The 17,714-nt window shown below is 36.5% G+C and overlaps 1 protein-coding gene across 3 annotated transcripts in view; it reads left to right on the top strand.

The window, feature by feature from the left end:
- The window catches only part of ARHGAP10 (Rho GTPase activating protein 10), a 251,677-nt gene that overhangs the window by 207,568 nt on the left and 26,395 nt on the right, over positions 1 to 17,714 (top strand). For all 3 annotated transcript variants that reach the window (XM_033135263.1, XM_033135262.1, XM_033135265.1), the window contains one exon: positions 3,726 to 3,876. In XM_033135263.1, coding sequence (XP_032991154.1) covers positions 3,726 to 3,876 — 151 coding nt within the window. The remainder of the gene's footprint in view (positions 1 to 3,725; positions 3,877 to 17,714) is intronic.

A 17,714-nucleotide genomic window follows, 5' to 3' on the forward strand; every position in this document is an offset into this window, starting at 1 on the left:
AAGGGAATCAAAATATTTCGCAAAGAGACCTAGGCAGTAAAGGCATTTGCATCCACACGGTGGTTCTAGAACTGGAAAATCAATGTCATCGTGAAGGATGACACACATCTTGGCTATATAGACTAAGATAAGCTAAATTTTAACTTTTAAAGTCAGATTGCTGAAAAATAGCTCAAATGTTTAAAGTAAATACTATTTCTTCCTCTTCTAAATTTAACAAGAATATCCTTTTAAATCATTTCTGGGGTTTCGGAGAGAACTGTGAGAGCATAGCTTTGTAGCTTTAAAAAAAAGAGTTAGTTAGAAGAGAGGTGAATGCACACAAAGTAAACACTTGATACATCTAGGAAAACATAGCATGATGATGGTGAGTCTGTATGGATATTCTTCAGTTTTACTCTTTTCTAAACAGATGTGGAACAGTAGTAGTTGATGATTTTCTTTTTCTCTAGGAATTAAATTTTGTTTGTTTTACGAACTGGCATAAGGGGCTTTGGAATCAGAGTTGAGAATTCAGATATCAACTCTACCATTTTCAAACTGTGGAGACTTGGGCTAATTATTTAATCTGAGCTTTTCTCATTTTAAAATGTGGAGAGTGATATTTACCTCAAAGGTTATTGAGGATATTAAATTGCTTCAGAGAAAACCTACTACCTATCCTGTTTCCCCGCAAATAAGACCTAGCCAACAATCAGCTCTAATGAGTCTTTTGGAGCAAAAATTAATATAAGACCTGGTCTTATTTTACTATAATATAAGACCGGTCTTATAACATAACATAACATAACATAACATAACATAACATAACATAACATAACATAACATAAAACATAACATAACATAACATAACATAACATAACATAACATAACATAACATAACATAACATAACATAACATAACATAACATAACATAACATAACATAACATAACACAACACATAACATAACAACAAACAACTACTGGTTCTTATATTCCTTTTTGCTCCAAAAGATGCATTAGAGCTGATTGTCTGGCTAGGTCTTATTTGTGGGAAAACACGGTAGTAGTAGGTGCTTATTAAATTTTAACTGTACTCAATAAAATTGGAAGTAATTTAAATCTAAAATTGTAGCATTAAAGTGCAGAAATAAATATACAAAACAATTGTGTGATTCTAGGTGACTTGGGAATTTTGAAAAGGTGCCGTTCTGTTGCTTCCCTTTAATCCATTGCTAGATGAACTTTTCCCACAAACACTTGAGAATAAATAAACACTGAATTTGAGGAATATTTAAGACCTGAACAAATCAGTGCCTTCTCAAAACGGTGGTTGAATAGAGTAATGAGGGTCTGCATCCATTCTCATTGTCATTATTTACTGCATGTGATCATATTACAAATAGCGGTAGCTACTATTTAGTTCTGGTGTCTGGGTGGCAGGTGCTGTCCTAAACACTTTATAAGTATCATCTCATTTAATCCCCGAAATCTTAGGTTGGTACAAAAGTAATTGAGGTTTTTGCAATTTTAACCTTTTAAACCCTAATTACTTTTGCACCAACCTAATAACTTGAGATATAGTTATTAGGGCCCTCACTTTCCAGGTGAAAACAGGAGGTACTCACTATTTTACTGGTATGTCTAAGCTTCCATAGCTGGGAGATAGAAAAGGCAGGATAGTACCTTCTCAAGTGAGCTATCCTTGCTTTGCTACCACCTACTCGGGATGATAGGTGAGCACTTTGCAATGCTAGCACAACACAGAATCTATTGAACGAGTGGTTCTTATGGAGGCTTCTGGAGGCCCAGCCCCGGGACGTCTCAGGTCAGTCCCCCTGGAGTACTGGAGTCACACTCCTGGCTGAGCACCCCCACGCCTCACTCCTCCACCACCCATGCTGTCACCCTGAGGAGGTGGTGGTGGTAGAGGTGCAAGGTGCAGGAGGGATGCTTGTCAGCATTTGCACCAGTAGTCAGTGTGATTTTGCAGGAAGGTCTGCTTGGAAGGTTACCAGCTGCGCAGTGCTGGGATTTCACTTTTCCATTGCTCATTTAGGCTTTGGGTGCATTGGCTCTGTGTATTTTGGGTTTCCTATTCCCGTAAATCCCAGAGGCATTTGCCATTTTTGTAAAGATCAAACAAAAGTAAGTCAAGGAGCTATTCCAAATGTTGGTCACGCACAGGTGCTATTTTGTTTTGGTGGAATTAAGTTGTCCCATCTTCACCATTGCCATGCTTTTTTCAACCTAACTCCTCTCCTCTCCCTGTGACTCCACAACCTTTTTTAAAGGTGAACAGTGACAGATGGCCATGAATCCAGCTGCGGACAATAATCTGGGCAGCAGAGGGTTTTTTAAGGCAGATAAGTAGTTTGCTATTTGCCAGAATATCCTATTGGAATGCAGATTCTGTGGAAATACGGTGTTAGTATGTTACCAGTTGGAGCACTAAATTAAATTTTCTCCCGCAAAATATTTGTCCACAGTAATTTAAATCATTTTTTTATTCTGTTTACACATGAGGGGGCAGTATGGTACTATAAAGCAAATGCTGTGGTGTAGTGTTTATTTTTATTGGTATATAATAGTTTTTAGGTGAGAACTCTTAGACTCTGTAATTATAACTGCTATGGTTGTCTCTTTCTAAACGTGATACACATATGTGATACCCTCCCTCATATACAAAGATCACATGAGTGTTTTTATTCAGATGCACAAATGTAATAATTTCCTTGTAATAGTGGGGCTTTCGCGCAGTGCCTTTTATCATTTTAGACTTATGTTTTGTTTAATGCTAGCTGGCTTTCTTTCTGTTTCTTGCTTCCACCTGAGGAACATCAGCCCTCTGGAGGTGCCATGTCTGTTAGGTTGATGTCTCTAAATATTTTGTTTTATGACTTTCATTGAAGACTGACGGGCCACCATTGTTGTTAGGGACAAGAAACCTCTGAACTCAGGTCTTGGCAGCCAGGGACAGTCTATTACAAACCACCTGTATATGGCATACTCCCTCTTATGGCACAGATTGCTTTTCTCAAAAAAAAAAAAAAAAATTTTTTTCCTAAGCAATGAAGCAGCACATTTTAATTAATGTTATTATTGCTGATATATGAATGATAGTGTAGATAATCAAGGTGCTGATATTCTAGGTTTAAAAATGGAAGGGGAATTATTAAGAGAAGTTGGAGGGTATTAAGTGAATTGGTAAGATCTATGAAACATTTTATGAAAAATGTATGTGGGAATCTGAAAGGTAATTTCATAAGCACAAGCTGTTTTGAAACATGTAAAAAATATTTGCAGTCATATGTTTCTGTTTATGTAATTTGAAAAAAATGTGACCAGCTTTTTGGCATAAATATAACCCTCTGTGAAATTTGATGGGATATTTGTTTTTAATATTTTATCCTGGCTACTTCCTTCATGGATGACGAGCTGTGGTATTGTCTACACCTGGTAAAGATAATTATACTTGTTTAGTTTGGGAATGAATTTATTTTGAAATATAATGATTTGATGTTGCTAGGACTTAATTTTAATGAGAAATGTTGTTTTGAAATCTTCTGTTAAAAATAAAAATAAAAGACTCGTGACCTATACCCCAAATTTGTAGGAATGGATTTTTGGCTCCCGCCCATTTTGGATGAACTCCAAATCAATGTTGTTTGATGCTGGTTTGCTGTTGGAATACACAGGTTTCTGTTCTGGGGCAACAATTAATGTCCTTTATGCTTTGATGGCAGATTTTTCGGACCCGGCCTGATGACACATTCCTTGAGTCAGTCTCCCTGTCAACATCACCCCCAAATGCTCCACCAAGACAATCAAAGCGACAAGGCCAGAGGACCAAGCGACCCGTGGCTGTATATAATCTTTGTCTTGAGCTGGAAGATGGTAAGATGTTCAGTATATTTTTCTGCTTGACAGCATGTGGAGAATATGGTGTATATCCCCAGGGCAGGCCCTGGTTTTCCATCCTTTGTGTTTTCATTTCTTTTTCCTTGAAGATTATAATATTTGAGATTAACAGGGAGGGTAAAGCTTTCGTGTCAGGGCGAGAATGAGAGTCTCAGTTTTGTGTTTGTCTTTGTTATGCAGGGTTCTTTTTATATTTTTAAAAGACAGCTTAAATTTCTTTTTTGGGAGACTTGTGTGACCTCCTGTGAGGTTACATAACCCTGCGACACATGGAAGGGAAACTAAAATTAAAGTAGATCTTTTATGAGAAGCGCAGATAGAGGCTGATGTTAAATGCTTCTAGATTAAAGGCACAGTTCACTGTTGCACTGGCATTTATGGCTTCTGCACCTTACTCGCCCCGTCTTTCTGACTTCCCCATGAGGCAGGTATCTCATCATATGGCAGGGGTTGTGACTGACCTGTATTTGGGGGCCAGGCTGAGTGAACTGAGCTACAGTGGGACTCTGGCAAATGGAAGTTCTCATGTCCCATCCAGGCTATCATGTCGTCTTGTGACTATGTTGTCTCAGTATTGCCAGATTACTTACTTTTTAAACAGAGCCTGGGAATTGGAATTTGAAGCATTGATCCCTACAAAACAAGACAGTGCGCCATGTAGAGGCCACAGATTGCTGATTTGTAACCATGCGGTTATTGGTGTGGAGAATAAGACGGTCCGGGTCTCAAACCCTGCATTTGCAGCGTGTGTGTCCCAAACTGCGGCTCTGTTGTTGTGGGACTTCACCCCTGCTGAGGATGTTTCCTGAATTTGAAATTAGTCTTCATTTCTCCTCCTTGGCTTCCTATTTATTTATTTTGTTTTGTATCTTTCATTATCCTTTCAAGCTGCTGAGGTTATATTGGTTTGGAAGTGTGAGATGATTGTCCAAGGGAGGAAGGGAATGAAGAAACAGATACAGTACCTTCATCATCATCAGATACATAAGCAAATGTCCAGGTAGTTAATATCAAAAGAGCCATGCAAGCAAGTGACAAATGTCTTCTAATCAACTGACTCGGAGGTGTCCGCAGAAGGACTCGAATGCTTACTGTAATAACCCTGGGGGCAAGATGTTCTGGTAGTCTTTTAAATCGTTTAAGACATGCATCATATGCTGCAAGTATTAGCTTTACAATCAAGTCCTTGTTTTTCAGAGGAGGGACGTGAAAGTTGATTTTAACTTATAATTTCAGTTTCCTTTTAGACATTCGTTTCAACTTCTGTTCCCAGCTAATCTTTTTATTCTCTCTCTTTTTTCTCATGTTCATTCTCCCTCTGTAGAGCTGCTAATAAGGAGTAAAACTGACTGATTTGAATTGCACTTTTCTTATATCTCGCTTGTCCTCAGGTGGAAGTGTTAATAAAGAGTGAAAGAGTTGGAAATGTTGGAAAGTAGGCGGGGGAAAAAAATCAAGACGACACGCAATAATACCTACATTGGCTCAAAACGGAATTGGCTGTATTTCATTTTAAAAAAATGACCATAGAGGGAATGTGTGTCTTCGAATTACATCTACTATTTTGGTATTTTTAGGAATTGAATCATAATGCATGCACTGAATCCAATCACAAGGATATAGCATATTAATCTTTTGATCATTGAGTTGCTAAGTGATTGTAAATGGATAAGAAGCTACTGAAGTGGTATTCAGCACATCTTTTATGAGAATACTCAAAATGGTGTGCAATTGTAGCTTTCCTATTTTTTTTTTTTTTTTTGCTTTCCTAACTTTTAGGTCAAAATAATTCTTAAAAATTATTTGCTTATAAGGGAGAAGAAGATTTTCAGATATTCAGCTGCTTCAATCAGTTTCTATATGTTCATCATTTATATGATGTTTCATTCTACATTTGTAATTCATAACTTGGCATTAATACTTCTTCATTATAGCCTTGGATTTTTTTTGGAGGGGTAGGGGCAGCAAGTTGTCAGAATCAGGAAATCCCATGATTTTGGTCATGGAGTGATTTTTATCTTAGAGGTAACAAGATAAAGCAATTGAAAACTACTATATATCTCCCCACCCCATTATTTGTAGCTAAGCTTTAGTGAAACTTAAGTGAAAAAGAATTATTTCAGAATGAAATAGGGGTATGTTTCACATATTCTAAAAAGGAAATAAATGAAGAGAAGTGGCATATATGCTTTTGAAAGGAAGCATATGGGGAAAGGATACTAAAAAACTATGTTATTGGATATCACTTAGCATACTGAGGACTCTACGCCTTTTTTTAGAAACAATCTATTCTTATCACTAGGACTTAGGTGTTTTTGTTTGTTCGTTTGTTTTTCTGTAGCCGGAGTCATCTAATTGTCAATTCTACTTGAAGATTTCAAAAAGTTTGATCTTTCATTTTTTTCTTATCGATAGTAGTGGAGTCACTTCCCGTTTGTATCTGGTTTTGGTTAAGGTAGGCAACTTTAGCCAACTTTGGTTGATTAGTTTTCCAAATGTTTTAGTTCATATGAGTCTAATAGAAAATTTAATTTCAAATACATCCTTTTCTCTCTCCTTCTCCCCCCCAATTTTTTCACTGTAATATAAATTAAATTTGATTTAATAAAATCCAGTACAAATAATTTTTTTGTTTAATAAAAGTTAGGTAGATTATTTGCTAAGATTCAGGGAACTAGAATGGATAACTGGAGATTTTTTTCCCAGCCCTATGATTTAGTATTTGAATGAAGTGGTTTGTGGTATATTATTTCATCTTCTACATTGGGTAGGGTATGAAACTGTGATGTATCAAATGGCCAACCCTGGAAAACACTCAATTGGTTTCAGTGTAACATAAGGCAGATCAAAAAGTCATTATTACCAAAGACTCAGCAAGCCTGTTAGCATGAGCCTGGAAGCAGAGAAGCCAAGCAGGCATGAAATAGGAGAGAAACTCTACTGTTAGATATGATTTTTATTGGGTTATATTGAACCCCACTGCACCCCCAATTGAGAGAAGACCAGTCTGATTGAAGACACTTAGTATCTTTACTTCAATAAAGCCTTTAATTGGCTTTAGCACATTTAACCATAGTACACACACAATGCTCATTATTTTTCTTTGTAATATATGATTAAATGATATTAAACTTATTATTTACAAAAGTCTTTAAAATTCTAGTTACTTGCTGAAGGCTCTTTGTTGATGATTATTATGAACCAAAATGGATATAGTATCTAGCTAGTTTTCAGTAAATAGAGCAGCTGTTAAATCTTTACTGACATTCTTCTTTCATTATTTTGTAGAAGCCATATTGTTCATTTTCATAGCATTTAATAATCTCATCAACTTCAAAGCTGAGCACATTTGGCCAAGTCAGTTGTGAAATAGCAAAATAGGAGGAGGTAGGCTGTTAAGTGCTAAAAAGAAGATGAAAAATCAAAGGTTGCTTTCATGTCATTCTCAAGTTATCTCTTTTTATTTCTGTAGAACTAGTAGTAAAGTAACTTCAAAAAGTTGAGTGTATGTTGTATCTTTGTTTTCTCCTGCCCACTCCAAATTTATGTCCTTATTACTTCTATGTAAGAAGAGACTATTGTGTTTGGAGTAATTGCTCCAAGTACAAGGAAAGGTCAGGGGGCTATATGAGATACACTCTTTGTTGAAGAAAAATTTTAAAAGGTTTGGGGAGTGATAATATTATTATCTGAATTTTGACTAAGCTCTCCCTTTCTTCCTTTATGCTAGCTCTTATTTTAAATAGAACTAGATGGTCACGGGACTAGTTGTTATTTGTATCTTCTGGGGTGATGAGGTGTTCTATGCCTATCTTTTTTTTGTACATGATAGAACAGTTTATTTATTTAGGCAACTTAAAAAAATAGGATTTATAGCAAGTTGAAAACAAAATCACCTTGTAAGCCAACTGGCAGGATTTAACATTATTTTAGAGTGGGTCTTACTTGGGTATCCTTGAGTTGGCACTTTCACACTTGGATCTTGGATATGCTAACTGCAGCACATTTTGTTGAATGTGTTATAGTCCTACATTGTTGGTAGATGCCATGATGAGGATACACAGCCTTATCAGCAAAAAAGGGAAAATACAACTGTTGAAGGGGAGATGGATAAGCAATGAGACGTCATTTTCCTTTTACCCTGAGGAGGAGCATATCCTGATATGGCTCAGTCTCTAAAATCAGAGTGGGAGAAAGCTGTGTGTAAGAATCAGGAAAGCCATGGTAAAAGGCTGGTTAAGTAATGTAGGCTTAGGCTGATGTTAGCTCGAAGAAGCACTAGGAATAGAAAAGAAAATGAATATCTGGGAGAGCTATTACAGCAAGTTGTTGGGACTTCTCAACTGGCTGGATGTGGAGGATGAAGGCAGGTAATCAAAATGGGTGTCATCAGCCACATTTTAGCCTCCTAGGTAAATCTATCCTTGTGTTTATGTCTTAGCTTCTGCCCTGTGATTTTTTTTTTAAATTTAAATATTTATATCATCCAAAGAAAGGAAATGCCACATTTTGTTAATGCTGTCCGTACACATTGCTCTATATAACTGTTTTGGAAAATAGGTTTGGTAAAAACAGTATAACATATATTGGTATACATAGTATATGTGGAAAATCAGTGGAAAGAGAAATATTAAATAATTACTAAAATGTTATGTCTTGTGAGAGAGAGAATAGTCTCATAACCATGAACAAAGAAGAGCTCATGTTTTTCCTACTTTCCCTCACTGATACCTGCTCACACTGCTTCACAGGTGTATCATAAAGGATGGGAGACAACTATACTAAACGACATTTATTGCAGTAGAAGTCAAGGATGGACAGGTGACAGTCATGGCAGCTGTGTACTCGCTAATCTCAATTCCCAAGAGAGTATCTTTAGAAATTGCCTCCATGAAAACATGCTTTTGTAAGGGAATTGCAACTCCCCTGTCTTCCCCAAAATGTTATCAGGACACTTATGTGTGAGAAGAACCACTGTAAAACCATTGTTGATGTGAATTTTCGGTGACATTCTATAGCTATTGATGTTTCCTTGTAGGCATATCTCATCCGCTTGACACAGAATTATAATCAACCCAAGTAACGGGGCACCAGCAAATCTTTATCCTAAGCTTGGTAATTTTCTCTCAATTCTTATCTTTTTTTTTTTGCATGACACTTCATGAGTGGGCTCTGGATAATAACTTCCTGAGTGCCAATCTCTCCAGAGCAATGTTATGATTCCTTGCCATGGAGTACTGTGTTATGAAGTGAAATCTAAGACCGTTTGAATCAGTGACAGTATATATAGACAGATTATTTCTTAACTCAGTTTTCCGTGTTGAGATCAATGGGTTGGGAAAGGCAGCCAGAAATTTCAGGGCTGGAATGGAGTTGTGGCATGCCCACAGATCATGCACGCAGCTCGCGTGCATTGTCGCTTCCCCACAAGGCTCCCAGAACCTCCGCACCCTAATGTTAGTGACAAAGCACGAGGCCACTTCTTATATGACTTCCTGTGTAATCTTAACCCTGCTGCTGTGTGGGATGAACATTTCCCCATTTCTCTGGAGAGGGGAAGAAAGCTTATTTCATGCCTCTACACAACACAGAGCTGTTTCTGTGGTGAAAATAAGTTCATGGCAGGTAACTCGAATGTACAGAAGAGAGAAAAACTCTTTAAAGCTTGTCTCCCCGTGGTGCGGGTTTTTTGCTTCACTTCTAATAGCTTTTATTTTAATTTCTAGTTCTGAATTCAAGCAGCTGTCACTCTCTTTATAGCCCTCTTTGAAACGCTTACAGCGTAGGAGGTAGCCGGGCTGTCTAAGAAACATCTTTTCAAACCAACCCAAGTATTGTTTATCCTGAATGAAATAGAATTTTTTAAGGCTGTCAAGAGTGACTGATTTGAAACATTTTCTTTGGTAGCCAGGAAGATGAGCAGAAATCTTGAAGGGGAAGGTATTATCTCAGCGTGGCCGATTCTAAGTGACTTCCGTCACTCAGAAAACTCTTAGGGACCATGATAAAAATTACCACGGAATAAGAATGCTGTTGACAATATAACCAAACAAACCTGTGGCCATTTAATTTTTACTTACTGCATCTCTATCAGCTCTGGAGGAAAAAGAAACAACGTGCGATTGAGTCACTGTGGAGGAGACTCCCGTAACTACTTGTCTAGTTGCCTTTGATGAGCTCTGGGGAGCAACTTTGCAGCTGGGTTCCCTTGGAATGCTCGTTCTGCTTTCCATGGCCTTCCTGTGTACCTTCTGAGCAGTATTTAGGAGTCCAGCGTCACCTTCGGATTAAAAAAAAAAAAAAAAAGTCTTTCATCTTATTAAAATGAATTCCTGGGCTGACATTCTGTGTGTGCTAATAGACTTTAAAACTAGCAGCATGATGTTTTGAGCTTAAAATGTGTTTATGATCATTATTTTTCTCTTTGGTTTGGAATAGAAAGGGTGATTTATTTAGGTCTCTGACTATTGATTATCTTAATGCTATACTCTTATTTTCTTAAACTTTTTAATAGTTAATATGAAAACAGGTCACAAAATCTGGAGGGTAATAATAGCAAACAGTTACATACACCATTGTATAGGCCAGGTCCTGTTTTTTAGCAATATTTATTAAAGTTATGTAATCCTCATGACAATCCTTTAGGTTTATTGTTATCCCTATTTTATAGCCCAGACAGAGAGGGTCAATAACTCACCCAGGTCTCACAGCTGGTGAGTGACAAAGCCCGGACTGAACCCAGGCAGTCTGACCCTAGAGTCTGGGTTTCTTACCTCCCTGCTAAAGGGCTAAACACAAATACCGCAGCAAAGTCAGAGATAGTCTGTGCATTTAAAACAGTATGTTGATATATTCATTTTTTAATTTTAAGAATGATTCTTCAATTTTTCAATTGTAGAAAGTGCATAGTTGTGTTGTAAGGGAATCAGACTTAATGCTCTTGATGAAGGAGAAGAAAGAGCCAGAGACGAGTATGGTTTTAAACCTGGGACCCAAGACGCTATGACAAAAATGGGCCCTCCGGGAGAAAAGAGGATGCTGACTTTTATGGAAAGTTGGGAGGGAAAACAATCATTTTATTTCAATGATAGATTTATTTCCTCGTGATTTTTGCAACCATTTGGTCTTAGGTTAGTTGTGGTGTGGCTATCTCAGGTACGTAGTGCCTTAATAGGTTGTTAGAAATGTGTGTAACACGGAATCAGGAATTTGATGCTGCCTGAATATACTGGATTTTGCTGTTATTTTTTATTTTTATCTCTCTTCTCTCCCTCTCCTTTTTTTAATTAAACATTAAAAAAAAACACAGAATGCATTCCATGGTTTGAAACACCAAAACATATAGAATGATACAACGTGAAAAGTCTCCATTCCATCCCCTAAGCTTGTTTCATGCAGCCGAGTGCCTCTGCAGAGCCAATCTGTGACCACTGATAGCAATAGATTGGGCCACGTAAACGTGCCATCTTTTAGTCTCAAAGTTATCTAACATCAGCAATTTCAGGTTTTTTTGTTTTTCATTTAGGAAGTCAAACATAGTAAAGTATCAGGAATTTTGCGTAGTTAATTTAAATCTTTTCAGAATTGAGATTCAGATTGGACCGCTAACCACTGTTATGAGTAGGGTTGTATCCATGAGAACTGCTCTTTGTGTAAGTCAAAAATGATGGAATAGCAGCAGTTTCATGTGGTTCAACCCACAGTTTCTTATTTAACCTTCCAGAATTCTTTGTATATGTATAAGCAAATATGAATAGAAACCCTCACATAGCCCGTGTGCACCCAAAAGCTAGCTGTGTACTTTATTTTAGAAATTTTATAGCATATCTTGTGTTGCTTTCCATGTCAGTATGAAGAGCGCCCCCATCCTTTTTTCACTGCCATGTAGCGTTGTGTGGTCTATTGTGTGGATGACCCTCGTACAGGGGCTTTGCGTTCTACAGCCAAACACGAGCAGATGGTGCGTGTCCCTTACTAACCACACACGGATGTCTTACCTTCCAATGATAAAAATGTTTCCACAGAAACAATACAAATGGCATGCTTTTGAATGAATAAAGCAAGTTAGGAAACAGAATTTTCAGAATAATCTCACTTCTAAAAGAAAAATTATGTAAATAGATGTATACGCATAGAAATAAGTTTTGGAGGGATGTTTATCAGTTATGACAATGATTATCCTTAGGGAGTGAGTGTGTGGTGATTTTCTTCTTTGTACATACCATGTTTCCCCCAAAACAAGACCTAGCTGGACAATCAGTTCTAATGCGTCTTTTGGAGCAAAAATTATATTAAAATAAGACTGAGTCTTATATAATAATATAATATAATATAATATAATATAATATAATATAATATAATATAATATAATATAACATAATGCTGGGTCTTAATTTTTGCTCCAAAAGAGGCATTAGAGCTGATTGTCTGGCTAGGTCTTATTTTCGGGGAAACACAGTACACAAATCTGTATTTCTTACTTTTTCATAAAGAATATTCCTTGTTGTACATACATGTGCATATACATATAAAGGCATACACACATATAGTCTACATACCTATTTTATGTGTTTACGCTACAGAAGTTCAGCTTAATGCTGATGCAAGCTGTGCTTCGTACTTGAAGGAGGAAGAATGAGGCAGAACCCTAGAAAGGAGGGTCTGGAGTCCCTCTAGTGAGTTAACCTGGAGAATTTTCATGGGCACCATGTTGACAATGGTTAGCTCTTGCTGGTTTGTGGTTTCTTGTTAGATCTAGTATATCTTTCACCTTCTACTTGGGCTACTCTCTCAGAGGCACATTGTCCTAGCATTTGGGGGACCACAATCCCTGGAAATACTTAAGCAGCAGAGTTTTATTAGTGGTAAAATTATTTGTGGTTTAAGTTTGCATTTAAACTAACCTGGATTTAAATCTCTGTCCTGAATTTCTTGCTGTCTTTTATGATCTCGGCAAATTCCCCCTTAAGCCTCATGAGTTTGGAGCAATACAATTTCAAGTGATTTTTGCCAAGAACAAATAAATTAATGACTGTAAACCACCCAATATGTAGTAAATGCTCCAGGATTTTAGCTTATATTTTTTTGAGGGCCTGTTGTATGAAGTAGAGGGCTTGAAATAGACTTTCATAAAGAACAAAGCTTAGTTTTTTAGTTTTGGTTATTTCAATCCAGAGTAATTCCTAAGCTTTTTGGTTGCTAGAGTCTTAATCTGGCAATTGATACTAATTAATATTCTGTATGTGAGGAGAATAGAGGAGCAGGACGAGGACAGGTAAATACCTATCTGGGAGTCCAACAGCCCTCACTGTCTTAGCTGGGCTGGAGTTTGTGTTCTGAGCACCATGCTTTAAATTTTCTGAGCTGTCAGTGTGTCAGCCTTCTCTAAAAGTTTATGGAAGACGGTATCTGATTACTTTTTGGTTCCGAAGCCTAACAGTACATGGTTGTTGTATTTTTTCTTTGTTTATGCAGGCAGAAATCTCAGTCTGTAAATAATGCCTCAGGACTGTGATTATGATAGAAAAATGCTCTCTGCTTTATAGACTAAAGCAATTTACTTTGACTTCTATTGACATTGCAACTGCACTGGTCTTATTCCTTTTATAATTGAATTACTACTGACTTCCATTGACTTGCAAGTAGTAGAGGTGGTTCCTGGAGTTGTAACCTAATGCTTATTAGCTGCTGTCCAAACAGACTGAGTTTTATGTAGCTGATGCCCTCATCACCTTTTCCTAGCACACACTTTTGGCATATTTTAGCTGTCCAGTAGCTTTTTTGGACAAGCATTATGCTTTATTTAAAAAAAAAAAATAAAACTTTGGACAGTAGAAAATAAAATCTGTATAATTGTATGGCAATTTCATTACATCTTTTCATGCCTTAATGTGACATTTAATTTATAGTTCAGGAGTTGCCTTTTCTCTTACTCAGTTGTGTGTGTGTGTGTGTGTGTGTGTGTGTGTGTTGGGGGCTACAGTTTTGTTCCTGTGCTTTTAGGATTGGGGGTGAGAAGTTAATCCACGGAGAGTCACACTTTCCTTTCTTAGTCAAGATTCCAGCTAGAGAAATTATATTACCAGAGTTAATTATTCTCTTCTAGCCACTGACTGTCATAGATCTGCTTGTTAGTGTTAGCTTCCTAATGTTGGTTTTTTTTGAGGAGGGCAAAATGGAAGGAGAGGAACTGGGACATCTTGCTCCCTACCCAGCATGACATTGCTTTCACTTGCAAAGGAACTGAGAATTGGGGTAAGTGGGACTTGAGAAACCTTTCCTTCCACTTGGCAATTATAACCTGTCTCTCAGGGCACCTCCCACTGCTGAGAAACACAATTAGCTTTCTTTCCTTAATGGGCAGGTGGCAGGGTTAATTTGTTATTCCCCCTCCCCTTTTTTCCCTAATGTAAAACTTAGAATCTAGTCTATATTTTAACAGTAATCATTTACCACCTACTACTTTGTGGGCAGTAAAGAACTCCCTTTGAGTGGTAGGGTTGGATTCGCTTTTCAAAGAAAGATAACCAATTACATTAGCAATTTTAAAAGTCCAATTTTAAAGTCAACCTTTGACTTCCTTAATCTATCTTTATTATTCTAATTGGTTTAAGAAAGGAAGTGTGGGTATGTGTACTTTTCCAATTAAGGAAAACTAATGTGTAAGATAATATGTAAGTTTTCTGGCCTGTGTTTTGAGAAGGATGGTAATAGGTACCTGGATTGCAAAATATATCACCTTTAATTTGTGTCTTATTTTGAACATTTTCTAAAGTTCTTACCTGTTTAATGCCACCACTGATGGTGCCTCATAAAGCAAGTCACAGCCATTATTTGGCCATTTTAGTTCAAGTAAATTAGAATATGGAAAGATGGGAAGGGAGTGCTGCATTTTCTTTGGCTGGTCAGGTGTCAGCTGGGTTTTGGATATGACCATTCCTCTTCTCAGGCCTGCTGCCCACAGACTTCCCTGCTGTATACCAGTCGTTCCTGTTTGTATACTGCAGCTTCTAGTCAGAGAAGGTCTTGGAATTCCAGGAGATTCTGGCCCAATCAAGCATCTGAATAGGTTGTGAAGAAACAAGCCTGTTCACTCCTATTCAACAAGCAAGGAGTGGCCTCCACGGATGAAATAGTCTTAGACAATCCAACTAAGCAAGACATGTGGTTCTATGTTGTTTGGGTGTGGCCATTTCCCATTTCCTCAGTCTTGCAGTAAAGTTGGGTATCTGGCCACTCTGGTGCTTGTAAGTCAATAATTATGGAAATACTAGTGCTAAGGACAAGATGCTTTATTTATACAGGTCCCTTCCATGTTTGTTTTTCAGCATTGGGTTTTACAATATCAAGTTCAACAGCTTATTGAGCTGAGGGGAGGGAAAACATACATGTTGGCTTATCCTAATTTATGCTAGTCAGTACAGCATTAGAAACCAGTTTTGATGTGGTAAAATATAACAACTCAGACTTTATTTTAGCAAAGTAGAAACTATGTCAGCATATATATGAAAAGGGGAGTCCTGTTCTGGATACTAAGCACTCCTCTCCTTTTTAGTACACTTTATATGTCCTAGGTAACATTTGGAGGAAAGACTGCTACGGCTCGAAGGCGATTTTATTGATGTTGTAATATCTGCCACATGGAGGAAACTAGGGCAGCATGAACATTTGCTGCTTAGTTCAAAGGTTATATTTTGAATAGGCTTCTATCAGTTAGCAAAACAAACCCATAAAACTCTGCTACTGCACCATTTTATAATCCCCTTAGTTTCAAGCTTCTTTCTATCAACTTCATTCCCAGAGCTGTTAGTCTGTCTGCTACTCTGACTTTTTCCCAGCGAATATTTATCTTTGAGGATGTCTATTCTCTCTTCCTCACCTCCTGAGCCCTCTCCAGCTTCAGACTTCAAGCCTGAATTTTTGGTGCTCTAGCCTTCCTTAGGTGGAGCATCATGAGAGCAGACACACCAAGCGGGCAAAGAAGAAATTGAATTACTCTAAGCAAGACATTATAGGTTATTATGGGGCAGCCCAATTTTAAAAGGTAGAAAATACAGAATGACAGGAGAATGAATCCAGGCACAAGGGGGAGCGGTAACAAGAACAGCATTGTTCACCACTGCTGCTAAGAGTCCACCTAATTTTAGTTGAAGCTACTCTCTAAAGCATATATTATGTTTAGTTTTGGGATTTATTTCTCTGTACTTAGGGTGAGTTTTTAAATATGTCAAATCACTCTTTCTCATCAATTGTCCACTGTGACTTGGGAGATGTTTTTCCCTAGAAAGTCTTACATACCAATAGATAATGAAATTAATAGTTAAGAATATTAGCTTTTAACTTGATGGAATAGTCTGTACGTATTAACTAGTATACAAGTAATCCCTGTTGAGTGACTACACTAAAATAAAAGACATCACATATATTTCTGCAAATTTTATTTTATTGAGAGTTCACCCTGACTGAATTTAATTTCAATATTTAAGTAGTCATGATGACTCTTCACTGATAATCAATAATTAGGAGAATTATCTATTTAAATAAATAAGGCATTAAAATGTTCTGAACTTGTTTTTCTTATAAATATTTTTCTGTGGTATTTTTTGCTCTTTTACAAATTTTGATATGAAATATTTTTATTGTCTTGTAAACCTGTCTTAATTTCCATTGTGATTCTCTATTTAACCTCATTTAGTTTATCAGCATATGGAAATTGTAACATCTGCCTTTTGTTTATTACATTCTAAATAATTTTGGCCTGAGAATGTGTTCTCTGGTATGCATAATATTTATTTTTGGAATTTTTTAAGACTTTAGTCCTCCTTCATAAATATTCTATGTGTTTTTGAAAATAACATGTATCCTTTGTTTATTACAAGGTGTGTGTGTATGTGTGTAATATAGATCAGCTTTGTATTATTGATTACAGAGCTCTTTTTTTACTGCTATGCATGATAGCAGTATCTGAGAGGAGTGTGTTTAAATCTCCAATTACAATTGTTAATTTTTCTGTTTTTCCTTATAGTTCTATTTTTTCCTTGGGGCTATATCATTAGGTGCTTTTCTTGTTCGATCATCTTGTCCCTTTAACAGTATAAAATATCTCTGTCTCTCATGCATTTTATTAAGATCATTATCTTTCTTTTGGTTCATACTTGCCTAGTATATCTATTTTTCATTTATTTAAAAAAATTTTCAGCCTTTCTTTGTCTTTTTTTTAAGCATGTTTCTTTTAGTAAACATATTGTTGGATTTAAAATATATATTTGGAGAGTCACTGTTTCTTAATTAGTGAGTTTAATCCATTTATGTATGGATTACTATTTATATAGTAATTACCGTTATGTTAGGATTTCTGTCATTTTATAATTTTTATTTAATGAATTTTGATATATTTTTTTCTTTTCTATTTTCTCTTTAAAACAAATGTTCTTGTATTTCCAATGATACATATTCTGTTTTGCTTTTAAGGTTTCCCTTATTTGGGGTTGAGGACTTATAATCTCATTTATCAATTTTTTAAACTAAATTATTTATATTTCTCTCTCCACCCTAATAAGAAATAATTTAATGGACTCTCATCTCCCTGTGGGCTGTCTACCCCCGCCATGTTGATATTTTCCAGAATTTTGGTTCTGGATCAATTTGGTTATGTTTTCACCTTTCCTTTTTAGAAGATAAAAACAGACATTATCAAATTTGTTGACAATATCTTATTCTTCGATTTAAATACTTGAAAAGAAATTTTAAGAATTATCAGTATAATTCTTTGTGTGGAAACCTTGGGCATTTTTATATCTAATAATATTTTTGTT

The sequence above is a fragment of the Rhinolophus ferrumequinum genome, chromosome 18, assembly GCF_004115265.2.
Source record: "Rhinolophus ferrumequinum isolate MPI-CBG mRhiFer1 chromosome 18, mRhiFer1_v1.p, whole genome shotgun sequence".
Classification (NCBI taxonomy): domain Eukaryota; kingdom Metazoa; phylum Chordata; class Mammalia; order Chiroptera; family Rhinolophidae; genus Rhinolophus; species Rhinolophus ferrumequinum.